Here is a 24,601-nt window from a genome sequence, read left to right as displayed (position 1 = left end):
TTGTGATTATCTCAGCGACATATTTTCAAGGCACAAAACGAAGAGTTCTTTCATTAGTGAAATCTGAAACAAACCATTTGGCCTTCAACAGGCGTCTAAAAGATTAAGAAACTAATGTAGCTGAGGGAGTGATCTCTGTGGTATTTCAACCTTGTACCAGCCTGTGATTCTCACACATCAATTCTTGGGTCAAAGAGAAAAACACTGAAACAAAGGGGCCTTATTGAATGACAGAGTTTTCCTGCATAATGTCACTATAAAACAATATCCAGTAAATGCTACCATGGTACTAAAATACCTAACAATTATTATTATTATTATTATTATTATTATTATTATTATTATTATGTATTTGTCCTCTTTAGTATACTGATACAAGTGTTTCTCTACTACATGCCTCATAATGATCAACTACACTGATGTAAAATCCTGTCTCTCCTTAATGAAATAATGAAAGGATCATAAATCCTCGTCTAATAGAACATCGGGTATTAATAACAATACGACATTTACTTTTGAAGTAACCGAGAGATGGTAAACAGGTATACATAAGAATCTCCTATTTTAATTCATATGCGATTGTGTTTGTATCTGATGATTACAGCAATTGTGACTTATATAATTATCTTGGTTTTATTTATTAGTCATTTTAATGATTTCTATTTTACTTTCACAGCATCTCAGGGTGCAGGATCGCTGTCCTCTGCCATATGGAAAAGACACAATCGATTAAGTGTAGGCCCGTAGCGTTTGATCTGGGACCCCGTAATCTACTTACATGTGTCTACTGCTCTAGCTATAGCTAAAATAACTGCACGTCCAGGCTTGAACTTTAAAGCAAGACCTCAAGTTTGTTTGTTTTTTCTTTTTAAAATTGGAAGTGCATTGGGGAAATGTTTAAAGAATCGCCATAAAACATCCGCAAAGCATCTGTCACAGGTTTAAAAAGCTAAAAACCAATCAGGTAAGCTGTTCCTTTGACGGACATTTGCAGTCCTTGCAGTGCGAGAGCCTGTTTTAAGAGGGCGGGCCACAAAGTTGTGGCGTCGTTTATAGCCCAGAGTTTGACGGCAGCGAGCAAGTGTGCGTCTCTGGTTACTCGGGGCTGTTTGGTGAGGATTAATCTGGAACATGGAATACACACTCAACATTCAAATCCAGGAGGGTGATTGTCTTGAATCCTAAAGAAATCTGCTCATTTAGTAAACAGGTAATGATTATTGCTTTACTGTATGTCATCATAGCGCAGTTTTAATGTTGAAGATTTGCTCTAGTTACTGACGTTCCGAGTTCTCCTGTTGCCTATTACTTCATGTCAGTCCCTGCTTGCTGCTCTGATGCTTTAATGCGGAGTAATTACAGTACTTTCCCAAAGCACCTCTCATTTACCTTGCGTTTTCTCAAATTTTTATGCTGTTGTATATTTTTTTAATTAGCCTTTTTCTTGCTTTGCACTTTTAGCCTGCTTTATGTAAGAATTTGTTAAGTTCAAAACTTCAATGAGAAGATCTGTTGTTATGGACGTAAAATGTCTGTAGGTGAATCCATCAAATTCTGTAACAGGGAGTTCAGAAAGTTCACTACCCAGCTAAAATATACATTTTCTCTCACCCTGTTTTTATTTTAGGAGAGATGGAGAAGGATTTGTCATCAACACCAACTAGTGTCAACGTCCAGGGGTCGAGCCCTGTCCTGGATATGCCCTCTTGTCCATCCCCCATGCAAATTCCTCTTACACCCATCTCCAGTAACCTCTCTGCTTCTCCCACTCAGCATGAAAAATCACCAACCTCTCTGGAACCCAGAAAATTACCCAGTTCTTCGCCACCATCTACACATACTACCGCTAAACAGATGGATCCCCCCCTTTCCTTAGACAAGTCAAAGCCCTTATCTCCTGCTGTGTCTCCTAGCTCTACATGTAAAACCGTTTCTACTAATCCCTCCCTTAGTGCTCCGATCAGAACACCCCTACCAGCTTCTCTCACCCTTGCTGACCCTCAAACTTCCACAATTTCACTCACTTCCGACCTCACATCTGCCTCCTCAACAGCTACTTCCACCACGGCTTCCACATCTTCATCCATGGCCTCCGCAAAACGCACTTTTGCTTCCATGGCCAAACGGGTAATCATACAGGAAAGACTTAGAAAAGCTGAGGAAGAGGATGCCTTTGATGAAGAGGATGGTAAGAATAGTTTCATTCAAATTGAGGGATTAAATGACAGATTTTGAAGGTTCAGTGCTGCTGAGAGGATGTCATAGACCAGTTGCTGTGTTAAGCCTTCTGCATGCTTTGGAATGTCTTTTCATGTAACCCTGTCCCGAGGAAAACACAACTCTTGTCAAGAATCCAGATCCACTTTGGCTTCCTTTGTTTACTCATTTGAATACCGTGCTGTAAAACATTTTGGGATGCTTTTTTTCCCAGTGAATTAAACACAATAATCGAAATAATGCAAAAGGCTTTTACTTAAATATCTCAGCAACTTGTTATGGCTTGCATTTAAATCTGTAGGGCATTACACAGGGACATTATGACTTTGGTAGTCTAAAACTCCAATATGAGGTTCAAATCTATGAAACAATATTAGTTGCGTTGCCGTGGAATTTTGTGCACAAAGTCATGTCCCCTCATTGATAGAAATAATACACCTTTTTCATTGTACATCATGATATGTTTCATGTATCACAATAAATATTTTATCTGTCAAGTGCACTAATTTTATAACCTCACTTCCAAAAGTTGGGAAGGTGTAAATGCAGTTTTAAGAAGAATGCAATGATTTCCAAATCACATAAACTCCATATTTCGTGGAAAAATATACAAAGGCAATCTGTAAAATGCTGAAACTGAAGAAATTGTATTGTCATTGAAAAAATATGAATTTTGCAACAGAAAAGTTAAACAGAAGTTGCTCATTGTTTAATAAGTCAATTTTACAGCCTAAATTTGGTTGGTTAGCAGCATCACTGGTTTAAAAATGTCTGCCAAGAGTAACAATAGGAAGGGTTCAGCACTCTCTGAAAGTTTAAATATGCAAAAAAGTATTACTATTTAAAGTTTATTCTATAAAAAAACAAAGCACAAAAAGAATTTGATTGTGTCATTGTACACTCAAAAATTAACACTCGCGTTCATTAATTCTCTCTGGCACAGATTCAACAAGGTGCTGGAAACATTCTACAAAAATTTTGGTCCATTTTAAAATGACAGCATCATGAAGGTGATGCGGATTTGTTGGCAGCATAACAATAAAGTGAATTTCCTGCCCCATCACATCCCATAACTGCTCTGCTGGATGTAGACCTGGTGACTGTGGGGCCCATTTGGATACACTGAACTTATTGTCATGTTCAAGACACCACCCGTTTGAGTTTCCTGACATGGTGTTTTATCCTGCTGGAAGCAGCATTTTTTTTTTTTTTTAAACCCTACAAGAAGATGGCTAACATTGTTAGCAACAACACTCAGGTAGCCTGTGGTGTTTAAACTATGCTCAGTTGATACTAAGGAGTCTACAGTGTGTCAAGAAAATATCCTCCCTAAACCTTGGTACAATAAAAAATGCATTGTACTTTCATGTTGCATATATCAAAATCTGACCCCACTATCCAAATGTCATAGCAGAAGTCAAGACTCCTCAGACCAGGCAATGTTTTTCCAATTTTTGTGTTGTCTGGTTTTGGTAAGTATGTGGGAATTATAGCCTCAGTTTCCTGTTCTTAGCTGACAGAAGTGGCACCTATTGTGGTCTTCTGCTGTGGTAATCCATCTGCTTCGGGGTTTAATGTGTTCTCAGAGATACTCTCCCTTGCATACCTTGTTTGTGAAAGTAAATATTGAGTCTCCTAACTGTCTCCTGTCTCCTAACTGTCAGCTTAAAGCAGTATGGCCATCTTTCTCAGACCTCTGGTAACAACAAGGCATTTTTGCCAAAAGAACTGCTGCTCACTGGATATTTACTCTTTTTCAGACCATTCATAGGAAACCCTAGAGATGACTGTGTGGGAAAGTCCCAGTAGATCAGACTGTATAATCAGATTTTTATGTATAATAATAAAACTGTTCATAATGTACATTTTCCTTAAGTACTTTAGAAAACCGACACTCTTGTCTCATTGACATTTTGTGGTATTTCAATATATTCCATAGCTGTTGGAATTGAAAACAAGATCCTGGCTTCACCAGTTGGAGATCTGCTATGCGTGATAAGCTGTGACATTTGAAATGCAGTAAGGGCTAAAGTTGAAGAGTGTCAAGCCCTTTTCTTAATGGACAGCGGGGGGACAGTTATGAAACTTTTACAGCTGACAAGTGCTGTGAGGTAAAAACTGGGCACGGTGTTGCTGGAAGCTTTGAGGTTTTGTCAAAAAGTTATTGGCAGTTAATTAAAATTGATATACATGATTTTTTTTTTTATTAAGACATATTGTGTCCTCTCCTGCAGATGAAGAACCAGAGGAAGACGTGTCTGTGGAGCAGCTTGAGGAGAAGGCCATAGGCGGTGATGCCAGAGCTCAGGCCCGTGTAAGTGAAAGCACATGCACAGACATGCACAGACAGGCTCTTGGTATTGTTTTCAGTCCTGCAAGCTGACTCAGTCTGGTTTTCAGCATGTGCCTATTTTGGGCCACTTGGAAGATGATCCCACAATTTCAGTGTGACACACTAATATACTGTCATACTTACAAATCATTAAGAAGTGTAAAAGTTAAAGCATACTGTAGCATGTACTGCTGCTGTATAAATAACAATGCAAAATTCACACTCTGTTTACTCCATGTTGTCTGCCAGCGCAAACAAATTCAAGGGTGGTAGAAGTGACATTCCCAAGTGTCTTGTCAACATTTGGTTCAACATTCTCTTGCCAGATGTCATGTATTTGCACATACCCACTGTCTAAATAAGGAGAGGGTGTGCATATCTAAGAGAACACATGCAAACCTGAGACCATATCAGTACAGCAGCTGGATGCTGAGAAGCATTGGTAGGCTTTCCATTTGTGCATTATGGTATCCCAATAGGCAAGATACACATTATAATATTTACAGTACTGTCCAATACTCCAATTCAAAGCTTTATTTTATTTTAAAAACATTTTGTCACTCTAGCAATTAAAATAAGTTTTATGATGGTATTTTCTTTGTTTGTCTGATAGACACAGGAATACACAACTGCAGAACCATTAAAAACGAAGACACATCTGATTCCACACAAATAGGGACATTTAATAATAACTGAGTGAGAGGGAAGTTTATGAAATGACAGTTAATATTAGAAAGCAGTCATTTGATATGCCACAGGGGCCACTGCTGCCCCTGTTAGTTAGACATGACGAATGCCCCGACGGCTACAGAAACAGAAAATAATACATTCTGAAGTCATGTGTTCTTGGTGCATTATATGAACTTTACTATGAACTGTTTTGAATGGAGCTCACAAACAAGTGTAAATCCAATAATCCTTGAGGATTGTTCAAAATAACAAGAGAGCTACTGGAAATACAAGTTCCTGTTTAATTACATTTTTGTGCCACTGCAGATTAATTTTGATGACAGTGAATGTCGTAGCTGGAGGTGTTGCTTTTTTTTCATCTGTCTCTCCCATTTTTTTCATAATATTAATATTTTAGGAATACCCTCAGGGAAGTTCTTAAGCTTTAGCACAAACGTTCACTTGATCTCAAAAATGAAATTATTATTATTTGGTTACTAAAATTCAGAGGTCAGTGTGACCTCACGTAACACATTTTTGGCCATAACATGCATACACCAATTATGACCAAAACACTTCACATACATTTTTAATGGGATAAAATTAATATGCGATTCTGTTTCTGTCCAAAATACAAAAGAAGCTCAGCTATGATTTCACTATGGCATAATGTTTTATGATAACACTTTTTGGGGCATTGTTCACTGCTGTATCTTGGGAGCTAGGAAAAAGATTGTAGTAGACATACAGTTTTGGACATACACGATTTTTTGTAGTTTTGCCTTTAACACCACAGTATAACAAGCTTGCTTAAATACATATCCATGCATGCAGTACATTAAGTAAGCTGAAATAATCTGGCCCTTTTACCTCTCCTCTGTCTTTCAGCTTGGTCAGCACTACTTGGGTCTTGCTAAAGAGAAGGATAGTGAAACAAATAATCTGCTGGCTGTTAACTGGCTTGTTAAAGCAGCGAAACAGGGAAGAAGGGGTGCAGCAAAAGCCCTGCAGCGCTGCTGGATCCAGAAAAAAGGTTCATTTAACACAAGTATCACATGTGTTAAAGTCTTTATGTTTCTGTTCTATAACTTAAGCTCACTTCCACTAGGAATCACTCCAGAGAATGAGGCTGATGTCCGCAGGTTGTCGACAGAGAGTAAGTTTGAGCTGGCAGTACGCAAAGCAGCCATGCTGATGTACTGGAAGCTAAACCCAGACAGGAAGAAGAAGGTGACTGTATCTGAGATGCTGGAAAATGTCAACCAGGTGAATGCAGTTCCAGGTAGGAGAGACAAACTCAGCCACAGATATTTTGATAAATTCATCATTAAAAAGTATTAACTATTTTTGAATGGTGAAAATAATGCTGCATGATGTACTAGTGGCTATACCTAGAAGGATTTAGTATGCTGTTATGCAATAGCTGTCACTACTGCTGGAAATATGAGATGCCCCTGTGTGATTTTAATATTTGCAGCTGTTACAATGAATAGTTTCATGTTACCAGCTTTCATCCAGCTCAATGGTGGTGTGGTCATTTCTCACCAACAGGTGGCACTGCAAGCAGCAAGGTTCCTGTCCCAACTTCGAATCAAGCCCAGAAAGTGTTGGGGAGCATGGTCAGCAAAGAATGTAGGTATCCAGAGAGGGTGGAGGAGCGGACCAGAAACTATATTGCATCTCCACCTGTAATTATATCTCTCTTTATCTCTTAGCCAGTCAGATGGTGGACCTGGATGAGTTTGTTGAGATGACTAAGAACTATGCACAGGGTATTGCCCCGGCTACTCCCAAGAATGGCAGCCAAGTCTCAGCCACAACTGAAAGCCCTGCACTTCATGACAGTCGTACAGGGGTAAAAAAAAAAAAAAAAAAAAAAGAAAAGAAAAGAAAAGAAAAAAAAGGTTTACACTTTACATAAGCAGAAATAAACTGTTACTTGAACATAGTTTATTTGATACAGCATGGCTGTGAATGTGTTTGTGTTTGCAACTGTGTTTTTAAAGCACAAGGCTGAGTCAGTCTCATCAGGATGCAAGAAGTCAAACAAGAGTGCCTGGAGTTTTGGCCGAAGTGGGATGATGCTGCACACTAGTGAGACCGGAGCCTTTAGAAGGGCCATGGACATGAAGTCACAATTAATAGTACCTGTTACCTCATTATTATTTCACATTTTAATAGTCTTTTAAATGTGTTGATATTCTCTGTTCATCTTCATATCCGTCTCTCTTCTCCTCAGATGCTGCAGTACCCACTGCATGCAGTTGTTGAGATAAAGGAGCATCTTGTTGATTGGGCATCACGGGCCGGTGTCCAGTGGCTGAGCACAATCATTCCAACGCAACACGTCAATGCTCTCATTTTCTTCTTCATCATCAGCAACTTGACGGTGGATCTGTTTGCTTTTGTTATCCCTCTGCTTGTCTTCTACCTCTCCTTCATCACCATGATCATTTGCACGCTGCGTATTTTCCAGAGGACAAAGGTGAGCATTTCCTTTCAGTTTCATTTAGTAATTTTCACACAGTTAGCAGGACTGTCAGAACCCTGAAAGTTTACATGAAAGTTTATGAAACAAAGTAATTTCTACTGTAAATGTGCATTTATTTTTGCATTTCTCCTTAATCAATGAAATTATGTAGTGCTCAACCAATTTATTACACCACAACCAATGTAAGGTTTATGCTAAATCTGCCCTACATTAACAGTACTGGTAATTATCAAATTACCAGTAAAAAAAAATACCACAATCAGTATTTTTAATGCAAAAATATAATTATTGTTTCAAATTTACTGTGTTGCTAAAAGTTGCTTTTTATGCTAAATGCTTTTTATTCTGCAAACTTAGTATTTCTGACCCCAAAGATACAAAAAAAGGGACACAATCTCAGATTTAAAATTTGCAGCACATTAAAAAAATTCAACCAACCTCAATCCACTTTGAATGCCTATAAATCAGAAAATATTTATAGCATGAATGTAAACTTTGCGGACGACATTTTTGTACAAAAAAGTCAGCTAATGCTAAATGGGATAGGTGAGAATATGTTTTCTGTTGTTGTTGTTTGTTTTTTTTTCTTTAATTTGTTTGATATTGAATTTCAGTCTAAATACCCTGCATTTAAATTTCTTTGGAGTGCTTTGCTTCCTTTCACTTGTAAACTTTCCCCCTTTTTCTAGACCTGGGAGAACTTTAGTGCCCTGACATCTCTGCTGACACGGTTTGAACCTGGCCTTGATGTGGAACAAGCAGAGACAAACTTTGGCTGGAACAACCTTGAACCGTACCTCTATTTTATCTTCTCCGTCTTCTTTGTAATTTTCTCCTTCCCTGTAGCAGACAAGAATTGGATCCCCTGCTCTGAGCTCTCGACTGTGGCCATCTTCTTTACTGCTGTCAGCTACCACAGCCTCAGCCCAAATGCCACAGCATATGCACGCCGGGCAATGGTTATAGAGGTCAGTTGACTGAGTGATTGAATGATCAGAATTACTGTCTTGCCTGTTGCTAAGTATAATTTACACTAATAATATTGCTGCTTAATTAATCATTTCATTCTTAATGAAATGATTTGGAATTTCTAGGATACCACTTGTTTGCCTTCTGTCATAAAAACGTGTAGCAGCAACATGACATTGATAACAGAGAAAAAATATTTTTGTAAATACTGGGAAATCTCAGATTTGGGAGTTGAAGTTTTATTTTGCCTTGTAAAACCAGAGTTTGACATAATTTTCTAGTAATGCCTTTTTTAGGCATAAGTTGCATAATTAGCCTGATAGTGACCACATGCTTTCATTCACTCGTTGTTGTGTACGCTGTGTGGCAGGCAGAGGTAGGACCCAAAAGCAGGACTCAGACACAAAGGGATCAACTGAAAGACGCAGCTGAGACTATTTAACCACAAGGGTACTAACAACCAAAAACTCAGAAATTAGCAACTAGGAACTATAAACTGGTAACAAACAACTAGGAGATTAAAACTAGGAATTAACAAGTAAAACATGGCACACATGGCAAACAGGGACAACACGACAATGTGCAGTGGAAGAGAGAGGACTTAAATACACACATGTTAACGAGAGGATGGGACACAATGAGAACTAATACAGACAAACAGGACAAGAGAAGCAAAACTTAACAAACTGTACACACTACGAGAGACTGTCAAAATAAAACAGGAAGTACAATAACCACACAGACAAAGACTAAGAAACAAGTGTTTGACACTGGGACCAGGGGAGAAACAGACATGGGAACAAAACTTACTGAGGAGACAGAAAAGAAATACTAAACACGGAGATAAGAGTAAAACAAACATGAAGACAAGTCTGATAAAACAGTCTGTGGAACATAGGAGAGGCATGGAAACAGAACCTGAAGACTAGATGGCAAAACTAAGGCCAGAAACTACAAGTATTACACAAAACAGAAAAACAACTAAAAGAACCAGAACTACGGATATAAACTAAACCACAGAATGGGTTAAAGGGTTTTTATGTGTACTTAACCTCAGTTTTATGAATGGAAAACATGCAATGCTGTTGTGCAAGGTTTTAACAAATGTCGACAAAAATCTCTTTCCTATTTATAATCTTAATGTTTTTATGACAGTGAAATAAAACAGCCTTCTCCAAGTTAATCAAAACCTCTGTTGTGTCCTTGCATTTGGTTTAATCCAGATGGCATCATCTCTCTGTTGCCTGACGCAGTTCTTGCCACAGAACATGACGGCGCTTCATTTACTGGGACGCACCTTCGCCACTCTGCCACTGGGGGAGTCTGTGGTGCTGAAGCTCAGTCTCCCCTGCTTGCTTTATGTTTACCTGTTCTATCTGTTCTTCAGGTAAGAAAGATTTGGACAAACTGAAATATTGATTACTTATATTAGTAAAATTCTCAAACTGGTCTTACTCCTGTCTGCCGTGTTGTTTTATTCTATGTTAAAATGACAGATTTACTCTTCAGACACTTAAAGTAATCTCAGAACTTTTTACCCCCTCCTTTTTGTTTCTCCTTCCTTAGCATGGCGAGGTTGCGTGGTTTCCGGGGAACTTACTGCTTCCTGGTTCCGTATCTTGTGTGCTTCATGTGGTGCGAGTTCTCAGTGGTCCTCCTCCAGAATTCCACTGTTGTGGGTCTAATCCGCACTTGTGTGGCTTACTTTCTCTTCCTGTTTGCCTTGCCTGTTCTGGCATTTGGTCTCGCCACCATGCTCTTCATCCAAGTGTTTAAGTGGTTCCTCGAGCTAGAACTGACAAAGATGATTGTGACTCTGGTAATATGTGCGATCCCTGTCACCTTGCGGCTGTGGACGCGGTTCAGCACGTCCATTCTGGATGTCTTTCGCTCACTGACTCATCGGGGTCCAGTCAAACTCATTTTACTCTGCATCTCCATGGTCCTTCTATTCTTCTCTGTCTATGTGTACCATGCAGAAGGTGAGAAGGTGTACAACCCCACCCTTACTTGGAGTCAGTATGGCCAGGTTTGTGGGCCTCCTGCTTGGGAAACCAAAGGCATAGCCCAGACACAAATCTTCTGTAGCCACCTGAATGGACACAGAGTCACCTGGACTGGGTGCTTCAAGCAAGTCCGTGTGGCTGAAACAGAGAATGGGGCACAGTCTGTGATCAACATGTTGCCGGTGTTTGTGGGAGATTGGCTGCGCTGCTTGTACGGTGAGACCTATCCCAAATGTGAGCCAAAGAATGCCGCAGTTGCAAATCTGACAGCTGCAGATTTGACAGCCAGTTCTGCATCAAGGCCTGTTTCACTGCCAATCCTCCTTCTATCGCAAGATGAGGAAGAACTGTGTCAGCTCAAGGCTCTGGCTAAACATACCTGCCATGTCAAGCGTTTCGACAGCTACCGCTTTGAAGTGACAGTGGGAATGATCCAGGATGAACGTGGAGAGAGAGAGGACCCAGCCAGAGATATAGTCCTAATGGCGAGTCATGAGTTCAGACAGGTGCTTCTAAATCTGAGCCCTGGTAATAAGGTGGAGTTTAGCACCAAACTGGAGGGACGTCTAGGAGCCAGAGCTCCAGCCTTTGAGTTGAAAGCTATCCACTGTCTTGACTGTCCTTCTTCAGTGCTCACTAGAGGCAGGCAGGTGAAAATAGAGAGAAACTGGAGACGTACCACAATGAAAGCCCTGAAGTTTGCATTTGATTTTTTCTTTTCCCCATTTTTGTCAGCAAAAATGTAAAACTAGTAATTAAAAGTAGAAATAAAATAACCTATTTGAGTCTCTCCAGAACATCATCTTGTTTCTTATGATGTTAGTCTAGAAGCACTGATGCAATTAAAATAATATTTTTTTAATTGGATGGATCTATAAAGTTTGTGTTCCTGTGCATTAGTTTATGCAGATCCTACTTTTACTTCATCTACAGCAGTTCAAGAATCGTCAGACACCAACTTTGGCAAGACTCATGATCTGTTTTATTTTCAAATCCATTTTATGTCTAGCTAGAGTTAAACTTATACACACACAACCTAATATATAATAATATGTTATAATATAGTTATAAAGAACTGGAAGATTGCTGTAATTTGATGGTATCCAGCTGTATGCAAGAAGGTTAATGCTGGGTGCTGTTCTCCTTTGAATACCTAGAAAACTGCACATTTGTTGAAAACAAAATAGCGACTGAGTAGATTTTATATCTGCCTTTGTATTTAGAAATTTATCTAGAAATATAGTGTATGGTTAAGATATTTGCATTTGTATTCTGTTTATATTTGTGCATTTTCAAATGCATATTTAAATATTTTTATGGAAATATATGACACAAATTTAGTGATAATATATATGCATTTCTGGCTTCCTCTGTTAGGCAATATTTTATGATGTTGTCTTTAAACTTCCTGGTCTTAACTTTAATTTTAGCATCAGATTTTCCTGTCTCTCAAGCTATGATGCACATGCAGTCACTTTGAAAAGCCAGCATAAAACTTTCATCAAGGGGGGGTTGCAGTAAACTTGCAGATTTTTGTATTACACATATCAAAATGCATCAAATGTGGTGCTGTGGATTATACACAGATATCTACACTTTGGTCTGATCTGTTTCTCATCAAGACATCGTTCCAGAAGTCTTGTGGTTTGCCCAGATGCAGATCTGCAAACTTAAACTGTGCTGACATCTTGTTTTTAGAGGAAGAGCCTTTCTCCTGGAACCCCTTCTACCCAAGTTGTACTTTTTATAAATTTACTATCATGAACTTTAACATATTCAGGCCTATAGAGGCTAAGATATAGTGCTTGTTGTTCTTGTAGGTGATCTGAGAGTTACACAGTGTGACTTTGGAGTGAATTTGCTGGGGCATCCCCTCATTGGAAGATTGTGGCATTTTGTTAACACACATGAGAATGCTCCAGCCCAGAAAACTGCCAAAACCTCTGCTTTTATAGAAGTGCTCACTTGCTGATGATCAATAACCAGACGCAAATAAGGTTGAACTTTGTGCAGTTCTGTGAAAACTTTCGTTATCACATTAACACACACTAGACCTCCTTTTATGGTATTTCTCAAATGTATGCAAATGACAAATTTAAGACACACCATGTTCATTCCATAACAATTAAGAATTACCAGGAATGTTTAAAACGTGTTGTTTCACTGAGTTGAACACAATATTGGTTCAAGTTAAGAGACCATTTTGTTTACAGAATCCGAACCTTTAAAGAAAAACAGTTTTTATCTCAAAATTTGCCAGTTTGGAATTTGACTGAAGAAAGAGGTACTAAAGAAAATATTGTACACATAATTAAAATAAGCCCTGTGAAAGATTGGCGATGTGCCCAGAGTGTATCGCCACCTCTCAACCCTAAGCTCCATAAGCTCCAGCAGCCCTGAATTGGATACGTGGAAGAAGATGGATGGACGGATAGTTAAAATAACAGTAATGAATGATTAATTTATTTTTGAAATGGGGGTTTTCCTAGCTATCTGGTTTACACAGTACAGTAATGCAGTGGTGGTGTATGAAAAGCTTTACACATAAACACTATCAATCTGTAACCTCAATGCTCGTGTGGTTTACAATTGCTGACGTTGAGCCTCGACACTGTAAATGTGAGTGCCTTTTTTTTTTCCACTGGTGGAGTTAAATGGGGTGTCTATTAAAATGCTTGAATTGGGGGGGAAAAATCTCTTGTGAAAGGTTTTATTCAGATTAATATATATTTTTTATATATATTTCTTTTTTGGTGATGAGACAAAAAGCAGAATCTATTAAATGAGGACAGACATTAAAATGAAATCCAACACATTTTTGTTAGATTTTATGTTATTTTATTAATGCACATTCCTTTCATTCACCTCATATGAGTTATGTTTTCGTACTGTTAGATTTTTAAAGCATGATAGATATACACGCTAGTAGCATTGAGTAATGGCGACATGCTGCTGCTGCTGTGCTCCCGAACACAAATCGTCTCACTGGTTGTATGTGTTGGTGGTTATGATGCGATTACAACTGACTTGTTCTAAACTACATTTCGCCACTGCAGGGATGAACCTCGGAGCTTACATAATGCTTCACAAGGCCCTTCACTATGTAAAACCGTTTTCTTGTGGGTTGTCGTCATCATGGATTTTGCTGTGTCGTACATGTTAAATCAATAAGTGAAAAACTGTACCTGCACATGATAACACTGGCTGGTAGTGAAGACAAAAAATATATATGCCCATAAGAAAACCATCTTAGCTACAGGCAGATAACACAGATGTGTGTGAACAGCAACTTGGAAAACCAAACGGGCATGAGGGAGAGAGGAGGAAGCAGGTGTGACAGCAGTTATTTCTTTACACTGTTGATTCTTCAGATTTTGAAAATGTGCAAAGGGACTTGATATTCTCTACCTTTGCACTGGTTATGTTACCCCACCCACTACAGTACACATTTAAACCACTTACAATAATCCCATCAGGGCCAAGGTCACTTGAAAATAAAGTACTTCACTGTAAACAAACAAGTCTCACGCGATCCAACACGGACATCACCTTACTGTACTGCTGTACATCCCAGGCTTTCAGAGTCGCACCGCAGAGTAGCATGTGGCGCTGTGAGGTATACGGTGTAATGACATTAAGATCTTAATCGGTATATTCTGTAGCATTTAGAAATTACCTCTCAAATGCTAGCTAGCACATATCTTCCATTTTTATGTGAAAGGTAACCAGAACATTAATGGGAAGTGCATTTGTATTCTGTTTATATTTGTGCATTTTCAAATGCATATTTAAATATTTTTATGGAAATATATGACACAAATTTAGTGATAATATATATGCATTTCTGGCTTCCTCTGTTAGGCAATATTTTATGATGTTGTCTTTAAACTTCCTGGTCTTAACTTTAATTTTAGCATCAGATTTTCCTGTCTCTCAAGCTATGATGCACATGCAGTCATTTTGAAAAGCCAGCATAAAACTTTCATCAAGGGGGGGTTGCAGTAAACTTGCAGATTTTTGTATTACACATATCAAAATGCATCAAATGTGGTGCTGTGGATTATACACAGATATCTACACTTTGGTCTGATCTGTTTCTCATCAAGACATCGTTCCAGAAGTCTTGTGGTTTGCCCAGATGCAGATCTGCAAACTTAAACTGTGCTGACATCTTGTTTTTAGAGGAAGAGCCTTTCTCCTGGAACCCCTTCTACCCAAGTTGTACTTTTTATAAATTTACTATCATGAACTTTAACATATTCAGGCCTATAGAGGCTAAGATATAGTGCTTGTTGTTCTTGTAGGTGATCTGAGAGTTACACAGTGTGACTTTGGAGTGAATTTGCTGGGGCATCCCCTCATTGGAAGATTGTGGCATTTTGTTAACACACATGAGAATGCTCCAGCCCAGAAAACTGCCAAAACCTCTGCTTTTATAGAAGTGCTCACTTGCTGATGATCAATAACCAGACGCAAATAAGGTTGAACTTTGTGCAGTTCTGTGAAAACTTTCGTTATCACATTAACACACACTAGACCTCCTTTTATGGTATTTCTCAAATGTATGCAAATGACAAATTTAAGACACACCATGTTCATTCCATAACAATTAAGAATTACCAGGAATGTTTAAAATGTGTTGTTTCACTGAGTTGAACACAATATTGGTTCAAGTTAAGAGACCATTTTGTTTACAGAATCCGAACCTTTAAAGAAAAACAGTTTTTATCTCAAAATTTGCCAGTTTGGAATTTGACTGAAGAAAGAGGTACTAAAGAAAATATTGTACACATAATTAAAATAAGCCCTGTGAAAGATTGGCGATGTGCCCAGAGTGTATCGCCACCTCTCAACCCTAAGCTCCATAAGCTCCAGCAGCCCTGAATTGGATACGTGGAAGAAGATGGATGGACGGATAGTTAAAATAACAGTAATGAATGATTAATTTATTTTTGAAATGGGGGTTTTCCTAGCTATCTGGTTTACACAGTACAGTAATGCAGTGGTGGTGTATGAAAAGCTTTACACATAAACACTATCAATCTGTAACCTCAATGCTCGTGTGGTTTACAATTGCTGACGTTGAGCCTCGACACTGTAAATGTGAGTGCCTTTTTTTTTTCCACTGGTGGAGTTAAATGGGGTGTCTATTAAAATGCTTGAATTGGGGGGGAAAAATCTCTTGTGAAAGGTTTTATTCAGATTAATATATATTTTTTATATATATTTCTTTTTTGGTGATGAGACAAAAAGCAGAATCTATTAAATGAGGACAGACATTAAAATGAAATCCAACACATTTTTGTTAGATTTTATGTTATTTTATTAATGCACATTCCTTTCATTCACCTCATATGAGTTATGTTTTCGTACTGTTAGATTTTTAAAGCATGATAGATATACACGCTAGTAGCATTGAGTAATGGCGACATGCTGCTGCTGCTGTGCTCCCGAACACAAATCGTCTCACTGGTTGTATGTGTTGGTGGTTATGATGCGATTACAACTGACTTGTTCTAAACTACATTTCGCCACTGCAGGGATGAACCTCGGAGCTTACATAATGCTTCACAAGGCCCTTCACTATGTAAAACCGTTTTCTTGTGGGTTGTCGTCATCATGGATTTTGCTGTGTCGTACATGTTAAATCAATAAGTGAAAAACTGTACCTGCACATGATAACACTGGCTGGTAGTGAAGACAAAAAATATATATGCCCATAAGAAAACCATCTTAGCTACAGGCAGATAACACAGATGTGTGTGAACAGCAACTTGGAAAACCAAACGGGCATGAGGGAGAGAGGAGGAAGCAGGTGTGACAGCAGTTATTTCTTTACACTGTTGATTCTTCAGATTTTGAAAATGTGCAAAGGGACTTGATATTCTCTACCTTTGCACTGGTTATGTTACCCCACCCACTACAGTACACATTTAAACCACTTACAATAATCCCATCAGGGCCAAGGTCACTTGAAAATAAAGTACTTCACTGTAAACAAACAAGTCTCACGCGATCCAACACGGACATCACCTTACTGTACTGCTGTACATCCCAGGCTTTCAGAGTCGCACCGCAGAGTAGCATGTGGCGCTGTGAGGTATACGGTGTAATGACATTAAGATCTTGTGATAGTATGAATTCACATGACATTACTGCTGTGATGAGCTATTGCACTGATGATAAACTCTAACCTCCAAGCACACTGGACACAAAGTCAACTTTGATTTAAATTTGGGAGTCTCAACGATAAACGATGTGCTTAGAATTCAAGTTTGTCCAAACTGCAAGATTCCCCCATCAATACACACACTGCCTCCTTCAACTGCTATGTTTTCTCATATAAGCATGTGGATTTGTTTCTTTCCTCTTTTTCTTTTTTTTTCTTTTTTACATGAGATTACCATGATACAGCAATCAAAACACAATAAGGGCTTAATATACACAACCAAACAGTTAGTGTTTTTTGTGCACAATTTTACCCCGTCCTCTCTACAGCCAGCGACAACTACCTATATACTGCTACGAGAAAATATCTGATAAAGTGTGATTCCACAAACCTTATTATAAATGAGATCTCACACCGATTTAGAGTGTCCTTGACAAAATGCTTTTTTTTCTTAGCTCTCTGGAACTGAAAATTGGTACCGCCTTTAAAAAAAAACACAGACTATTTACAGCAAACAGTAAAAAGAGTGTGTACATTTTTTTGTTACCTGTAGAAGAAGAGCTCATGTATTAAAGCAGGAATGGTGCTGCACTGTGTTTTGTTAGTGTTATTATTGCAACGTGAACAGGGAAAAGATTACGGGACAGTTATTCGTGCGTTCCCCCAGAGCACTGCTCTGAAGGAGAGACTGAATTGCTGTTGTCACACGACAAAGAAGAAAAAACTTTTAGGAGACTGTTGTGAACTATACAATAACACCATTCCTGATACCTCACCCTAGTGAAAACAATTAGATTTGGATTAAATGCCTGGTAAAGTTTTCCAGCCATTCTATCGGTATATTCTGTAGCATTTAGAAATTACCTCTCAAATGCTAGCTAGCACATATCTTCCATTTTTATGTGAAAGGTAACCAGAACATTAATGGGAAGTGCAACACGGTGTGAGGAACAGCACTGAGTCACTGCAGATCGAGAGGTGTCCCTGCACCTCATTGACTGCCCCAACAGTGGGGCAGTTAGACAAACATCTTCAAAAAGTGGAAGTAGAGTGCAGCCAAAAATAAATCAATCAATCAAATGTCCCGATGGGTACTAGATCAGTTCAGTTCGGTGATTAAATTAAACACCTTTAAATAAAATGAACTGAATAAAGAGTCTTGTTATTTTATGATTATTCCAATTATGTACAGACTCTGCATCAAAGCATGTCATCAAACATGCCACTCTCCATGCCCTCGATAGAACATCCAAATATATTCCAGTCACTCTTTGCATTTCTGTGACACTTTGATAAAAAGTACTGTCTGCTTCTGTTCATATTTCCATTCTTGTCACTGTGCCTGCGTTTCTGGGTTGACACGATCCTGGAAGATGTACAGATTGTTGGTGGCTGCTATGGCAATTATATTTTCAGATGGGTGCCAAGCCATGTGCAGGATTTTCTTGGTGAAGTCCAAGCTATCGACGCCCACATCGCCCCTGCGACGTTTACCGCCAGTGTACACACGGCGGGTTCGCAGTACGGCCCGGGGCTTGCTGCTCTCTCGCCAGGCCTCCAGGGTTACGCCTCGGCCTGTCTCCCTGTCGAACATCCGGAAGAAGCTGTTGTACGCCCCTGTCATAATCACGCTGGATCATGGAGGAAAGGAGAGGCGAAAGGAAGTAAAGAGCGGGAAGAGACAAGCGGTGTTCATGGTAGAATGAGGGGGAGGAAAAGAGGAAAAAGCAAACTGAATACATGAGGATTGATTTGATGTCTGTAAAGCTTGTCTCTGGGATTGATTTAAACGTCGGATAAAGCAGGAGGCCGGGCATTTAGGAAATCACTGTAAGCAGTAACACACTGACACAGCAGTCTGTTTTTGCTTCCAAATCTACTTAAGCTGTACTTTGTCTGTCCCCCCACCGCCTCTTACCTGTCTGAGCTGTTCCAAACACACTCAAACTTGTCAAAGATGCAGTCGTTTTCGTAGAGGGAACACAGCTTACTCCTCAGGTATTCATGGACCTGGGGATGATGCAAACAGTCAGCTTAAGTTTTGGGGAAGGTAGCATTATCCTGCTCAGGACGCTCACATTTTGGCATTTTAATCTTCTTTCTTGTACTTTGCTCTCATGTATAATACACCGGCAGTAAAAATGAGAAAAGGCTTCCAGATTTTCTTTGGGATCAAGTTGATGCTGCTGAATTATGCTGATCAACTGAATGAATTGTGTATGAATGTAAAAATATATGTATTTTGAATTTGAAAAGCATAACAAACACCCAAAATTTTCAAATTTGATTCAGACAGATTTTATGTCAGACAAATAATGAATACAATTTCCAAATAGGTGCAGGTAAAATCCTCTACCTGAAAGGTCTCCACTGGGCCTTTATCCATATTGATATCCCACACCTTAGCGGTGAGGTAGTCTCTGGTCAGCAGGTAACGTCCGCTATGGCTGAACTTAACATCCGACACAGAGGAAATAATCTCTGAGAAGAAGGAGCGGTTCCCTGGATCCTCAGGCTCCTCAAAAACTAATCAGACAGAAATATAATTGCATTGCTTTCGTGAGAGCAGGATTCCTCATGCACAGCTTGCAGTAAACTCTTTAAAATGTTTCCTCACGTTTGGTATGTTTGTCGCAGAGAGCCGAGGCTCTCATGTCACAGAGGCGCAGTGTTCCCTTGCTGCTGCTGTACACGAACAAGTGGCAGTGGTGAGGGTGGAACTCTGCCGCTGTTATCACCTCCGTCAGATCCTCCATGTTTGCTGGTTTGATGTCTACAATATCTGAGAAGCAGAGCCATCAAGGAACAAACAGCGCAGACATTAAGCACCACATAAATCTGGCGAGCTGGGTTTCTACCACAGCCACACCGAATTCCATGACTATGTTTACATTTTGTCAATTGAGGCAGCAGACATGCAAACAAATCACTTATATTCATTCATGCAGTCTTTTTATTTTCAGATGATCTACACGTTCACAACCTAAATTCATAAAGACATCCCGGAAAAAAAAAAAACTGCACCCCATCCTATCCCCAATATGCATGCACAGGCTGTTCCTCTCTGTTCTATTTGTGGTAGTCCTGTGTGGCTCAGAAGAAAGTGTACTGCCGTGTGAATTATTTAAACTCGTCTTCCATAGATGCCTCTATGATTTTCTAGGTCAGCTTCCATTTGAATGGGGAAATCACAACATGCAGCCAGTCCCACATGCTACCACCTGCACTGACTACTCAGCATTATAATGGAAACACAAATCCAATCAGAGTCACGTTGTTTACATTAAGTATAAATCAGAAGATGAATTTGGATGATTGGTTATGATTACTGTACATAACCTGGAATTGGCTCCGTGATATTTTAGGCATAAATTTAGATAACAGTGGATGAAATACAAACACAGATTAGAAGCATATGGGATGCGTTCCCAACACTGCTCAATTTCTTTTTCTTTAGTAAGGAAACTACATACATAATGATCAATACTGATAACTAAAATCATGCACACTAACATAGTAGCATGAATTGTTTTACAGTGTACCTTAACACAATTAAAATGAGATTTTATCCTTTATGGACACTTCACCATAAAATCAAACACAAAAAAAGCTTACTGACGTATATTAAACTTTTTCTTTTTTTTTCCCTTTTGGTGTAGACAGGAATCTTTACCTGTTTAGGTATATTGTTCTCATTGCTGTTTTACAATTACCAAAAGGATACAGTTATACTTTAACAATGAACAGTGATCTAATTCATACCGCTGAATTCTCTGTAAAATTGAAGGAGTTTCCACCACACAAAAGTCTGAGAGGAGCTATAGAATTATTTAAAGCAAATGGTCATGGTTGGTTAAACTGAAAATAGTGTGTTATATTACAAAAAAAAAGACAGTAAGGATACTGAAACTGCGGTCTGTGATGCCCAGGTGCCACATGTTGATGCGGAGGTCGTCAGCAGACAGGTAGGTTTCCCCATCGCTGTTGACTGAGATGGAGTTGACATGGTAGGTATGTCCATTAGCGAATACTCTTCTGGGACGGACCTCCACCATTAGATCTGTAGGTTTCAGCACTGGCACCTTAAATGGTGAGAGATAAAAGATTTAAGGCGGAAGGGAGGAGGTGATAAGAACAGGAGGAGTAAATCATAGGGCAAAAAGAAAGACAACAATGAGAAAGGACATAATTGGAGGACAGTAGAGCCATGGATCATTTAAGGACAGGAGCAAAAAGACAGACACTTGATTTGATGATTAAATGTTAGCCTGATAAATACTTGTATCAGGCATACCCAACAAAATGAAAGTGTGCAGTTGTATGTGTGTGTCCGAGTACCTGTAGAGAGGTGATGGTAGAGATGTCCTTGAGCCGTCCCTCCTCATCTTTCAGGTTGTATCCTTCTGGTCTCTTGTCTCTCTCGCTTACCTTCCACAGTTTAATAGTCTTATCTGTGACAGGCATCGGGATTTGCGTGCCAGAAAATGATGATTACATTCGTCTGTGAAGGTTCTCAGTCATCCAGGTCATCGTAGTCAAAGGAGCTTGCAAAGAAAAGCGTCTGGACTTCTTTGAGTTGCTAGAACTTAAAGAAGTCCAGACGCTTTTCTTTGCAAGCTCCTTTGACGATGATTACATTCATTGAAAATTGCAAAGCACAACAAAAATCACATTTGCAGCTAATTTAAAACATAATACTTAATTCATGCACCAAATTTAGATTTTTTTTTCTGTGCCATTATTGCACCCGTAAGTGAGACTCCAAAGACTATCTTGATGTTATTTAATTCTATGTAGGTAATAAAAGATGACACAAGGCTGCCATAATTTTGGAAATTGGAGGTAGTTTGAAACCAAAGTGTGTAAGCGATACCTGTGCCATATCAAGCAAAAACAACTGCTATTTATAACAAATCTCTCTCTCTCACTATCTCTCAATAGATAGATAGATAGATAGATAGATAGATAGATAGATAGATAGATAGATAGATAGATAGATAGATAGATAGATAGATAGATAGATAGATAGATAGATAGATAGATAGATAGATAGATAGATAGATAGATAGATAGATAGATAGATAGATAGATAAAACCTATATGCATGTATACTTCCTGTACTTCATTTTACGACAACCAACAATCAATATGATGTTCTGATAGAGACTGAGAAGTCACTGATTTCTCACCATTGGTGGAGAGGAGGAAATGTGCTGCGTTCTGCTGTGGCAGCCATCTGATCTTGTTAATTTTTTCTTCTATCTCCACACTCTTCAGGTAGTCAAAGTCAGGCTCGTGGCTCTGAAACGTGCTGTAGACATTGTACTCCCCAGAGTCCCCTGTCTCGCCCACCTCCTCTGATTCACCTTTCGGCTGCCCAGGGCAGACAGTGAGGAAAACACGGCTTTCAGCATGCATTTACAGTATGTGTACGAAGCTATTTTTTAAAAAAAAAAGCATGTGTACAGAAAGTGGTGGTTTTGCATTGTAAACTAACCTCAGTCTCTCTCTGAAAAATGACCACCCGGCCACCTTTGTCCCCCGTGGCCAGAAGGTCCCCTGTCTGGTTAAACTCCACTGTAGAGATGACATCAGCTGTAAGGAAGATAGGAACATTGGAGGCAATTAAACAAAAGTATAGAAAGAAGAAAAGAAAACCGCAGCAATGATAGAGTAGCGAGAACGTTAGGCAGACATGGCAAAAAAAGCACAGATGATTAAGTGACCATAACAATGTAGAAAAGGCTGGCAATGAAAGAAAAATTAATAAAATCACATATTATTTCAGTTACTCTAAACCATAAATCAACCATTTATGTCTATGATGCCTAAGGAAAATTTAAATTATGAAAGTGTCTGTTGCTGAGTCAGGCAGTGTCATCATACATTCCTTCTACTGTGCAATGCAGGAAGCTGAAATTAATCTGTTCAATTATACCAGTATGTTATCTGACACCACAGAGATGGCAGCGAGACATCGTCCGCTCTACCTTCAGTGACGTAGTCTCGCAGGAAGGTGTGGTTGATTTTGGGGCTCTCAGCGTCCTCGCCCATCTGAAGCTGAGGGAGGGTGACCCGCCAGTGCGCCCGTCCTGAGGGGAAGGGTCCAATCCGTAATGTCTCTCCCCACCCAGTCTCCGCCCATGCTGGTAGGGCCTAACGGAGCGGCCTGGAAAAAGGCATCCTGGGAAACCAGCCGGCAGGAAGAAGAAAAGGCACGTCGAAGAGATTGAGACTGGAATGCAAGGGGCGGGGGAAGGAGGAACAGGGTTTTAGGAAAGAGGAATGGGAGTGAGAGGAAATTAAGATGCAGGAGGACAGAAGAGAGAACGGTGGATGGAGAGGCTGGTGATGAAGACAGCTTTGGAAAGGAAAGACGAAGGCTGTCATTAGGTAGGCTGACAATATGTGCGCACAGCATGGCAAATGATGTGACCTTAGTTAGACATTCAATGCATTCATTAGCAAAGACACGTGTGTAGACGAACAAGGCCTAGTGGGTGCTGAATCAAATCACAGTGCTGTAGAATGAAGGAAAAGCAACAAACAACTAGAGCAGAGAAAAGCAAAAGATGAATCCTTGTGTTTAAGCTCAGAAATAAGTATATAATGAACATAGCATGAGAATGAAAATATCAGCTGCTACATTCAGCCCTACCACTGGTAATAATGTTCCCAGGGTGTGGTAGTCCTCTTTGACTACTTGCCAGATTCCTGCTCTCACATGCACGCACACTTCTCAAAAAGATAGTCCTTGACAGTGATCAGAGGAGAATGCGATGTCTTGCCTGTGCTGCAATAAGGAGGGAGACAGGCCTCAGCACACCTACCAGTCCGCCTGCTGCTGTCGCTGCTGCTGCTATTCCTGCTGCTGTTGTGTTAATGGACCTCTGCTGCAGTGTACTCAAACAGGCCTGCGTGTCTTTCCAAGTGGGAGGAGAAGGGACAGAGAAGAGAGAGCAGGGGTAGTAGTGAGAGGAGGAGAGGCAAAGGAGGAGAAAAAAGAGAAAGAGAGAGGGATAACGAGGAGGATGGAGGTCCGTTGCCTGCTGATGCTGTGGATCTGTGCAGCATCCAATGTGTCATGGCAGCCTCCTACTGGAGCAGCCAATCACAGTATAGCTGTCACTGGAGGATCCACCCACTGCAGGTGATGAGAAGTACCCAAGACCAGCAGAGGGAGCCCTTAAATACTGAGTGGCACATACCAGCATGCAGTTTTCTGTCCAAAGTAAAAATAATATTGAGGACTGCAGAGCAATTTAAACAGATGAAAGAAAAATTCTTTAAAAGAAACTTTTAAAACCTCACACACCAATTGATGGTATGTCGCTACAATTTCAGTTATTTGTCTCCAGAAAATAAAACATGATAAGAAAAGGATAAACAAGATATCAGTCAAAGAATGTTTGAAAAGCCCTTTCTTATTACAGCACTGTGTGATATTCCCTAAAAACTAAATAAACATTGTTCTGGTCACCTTGCTTTTATGATCTTCGGCTTTTCTTTTCTTTTCTTTTTTTTGCAAGGAGTACAATTTATGTTATGTTGTACTTATGTTGCACGTATAAATGTATTTAACAGAATCTGGCTAAATGAAATGTACTTGACTGGTATACAGTTGGCATTCAGTTTACACCAAGCCTATTTTGCTCCATCATTAATTATTTAAATAAAAGAAACTTTTGATTTTATATATTTCAGTTACATTTTACTCAAATTTATTTCTTGTTTAAGAGGGCAAATTA

General features: G+C 39.4%; 2 protein-coding genes across 5 annotated transcripts; one reads left to right on the top strand and one right to left on the bottom strand.

Annotated features, from left to right (window-relative positions):
* Nucleotides 1-1,055: 1,055 nt before the first annotated feature.
* On the top strand, nucleotides 1,056-14,310 carry wfs1a (Wolfram syndrome 1a (wolframin)). Its single transcript, XM_085276990.1, has 12 exons — nucleotides 1,056-1,210; nucleotides 1,628-2,188; nucleotides 4,452-4,531; nucleotides 6,107-6,251; nucleotides 6,327-6,500; nucleotides 6,770-6,850; nucleotides 6,934-7,073; nucleotides 7,225-7,362; nucleotides 7,458-7,703; nucleotides 8,399-8,677; nucleotides 9,902-10,065; nucleotides 10,245-14,310. Exons 2-12 carry the CDS (start codon nucleotides 1,633-1,635, stop codon nucleotides 11,428-11,430), a joined length of 3,189 nt encoding a protein of 1,062 aa, XP_085133116.1. The 5' UTR covers nucleotides 1,056-1,210; nucleotides 1,628-1,632; the 3' UTR covers nucleotides 11,431-14,310.
* Nucleotides 14,311-15,983: 1,673 nt separating this feature from the next.
* ppp2r2ca (protein phosphatase 2, regulatory subunit B, gamma a) lies at nucleotides 15,984-24,567 on the bottom strand. Of its 4 annotated transcripts, none has more exons than XM_085276986.1 (10): nucleotides 23,684-24,567; nucleotides 22,844-23,214; nucleotides 22,351-22,448; nucleotides 22,043-22,226; nucleotides 21,192-21,304; nucleotides 20,758-20,935; nucleotides 19,471-19,635; nucleotides 19,210-19,379; nucleotides 18,772-18,863; nucleotides 15,984-18,484 (listed from the first exon to the last, which is right to left on the bottom strand). In XM_085276986.1, the coding sequence occupies exons 2-10, from the start codon at nucleotides 22,905-22,907 to the stop codon at nucleotides 18,187-18,189; spliced, it is 1,362 nt and encodes a 453-aa protein (XP_085133112.1). In that variant the 5' UTR covers nucleotides 22,908-23,214; nucleotides 23,684-24,567; the 3' UTR covers nucleotides 15,984-18,186. The 4 variants fall into 4 exon arrangements, with proteins under 4 accessions (XP_085133112.1, XP_085133113.1, XP_085133115.1 ...); XM_085276987.1 differs by having other exon boundaries at nucleotides 22,844-23,088; XM_085276989.1 differs by having other exon boundaries at nucleotides 22,844-23,037.
* Nucleotides 24,568-24,601: the final 34 nt, after the last annotated feature.

Source organism: Mchenga conophoros, linkage group LG6 (assembly GCF_057382185.1).
Source record: "Mchenga conophoros isolate Kocher_MC1m ecotype Shallow Benthic linkage group LG6, M_conophoros_male_GT1.1, whole genome shotgun sequence".
In the NCBI taxonomy this organism is placed as follows: domain Eukaryota; kingdom Metazoa; phylum Chordata; class Actinopteri; order Cichliformes; family Cichlidae; genus Mchenga; species Mchenga conophoros.
The sequence above is the reverse complement of the archived record's forward strand: the minus strand, read 5'-3'. Positions and strand labels throughout refer to the sequence as shown.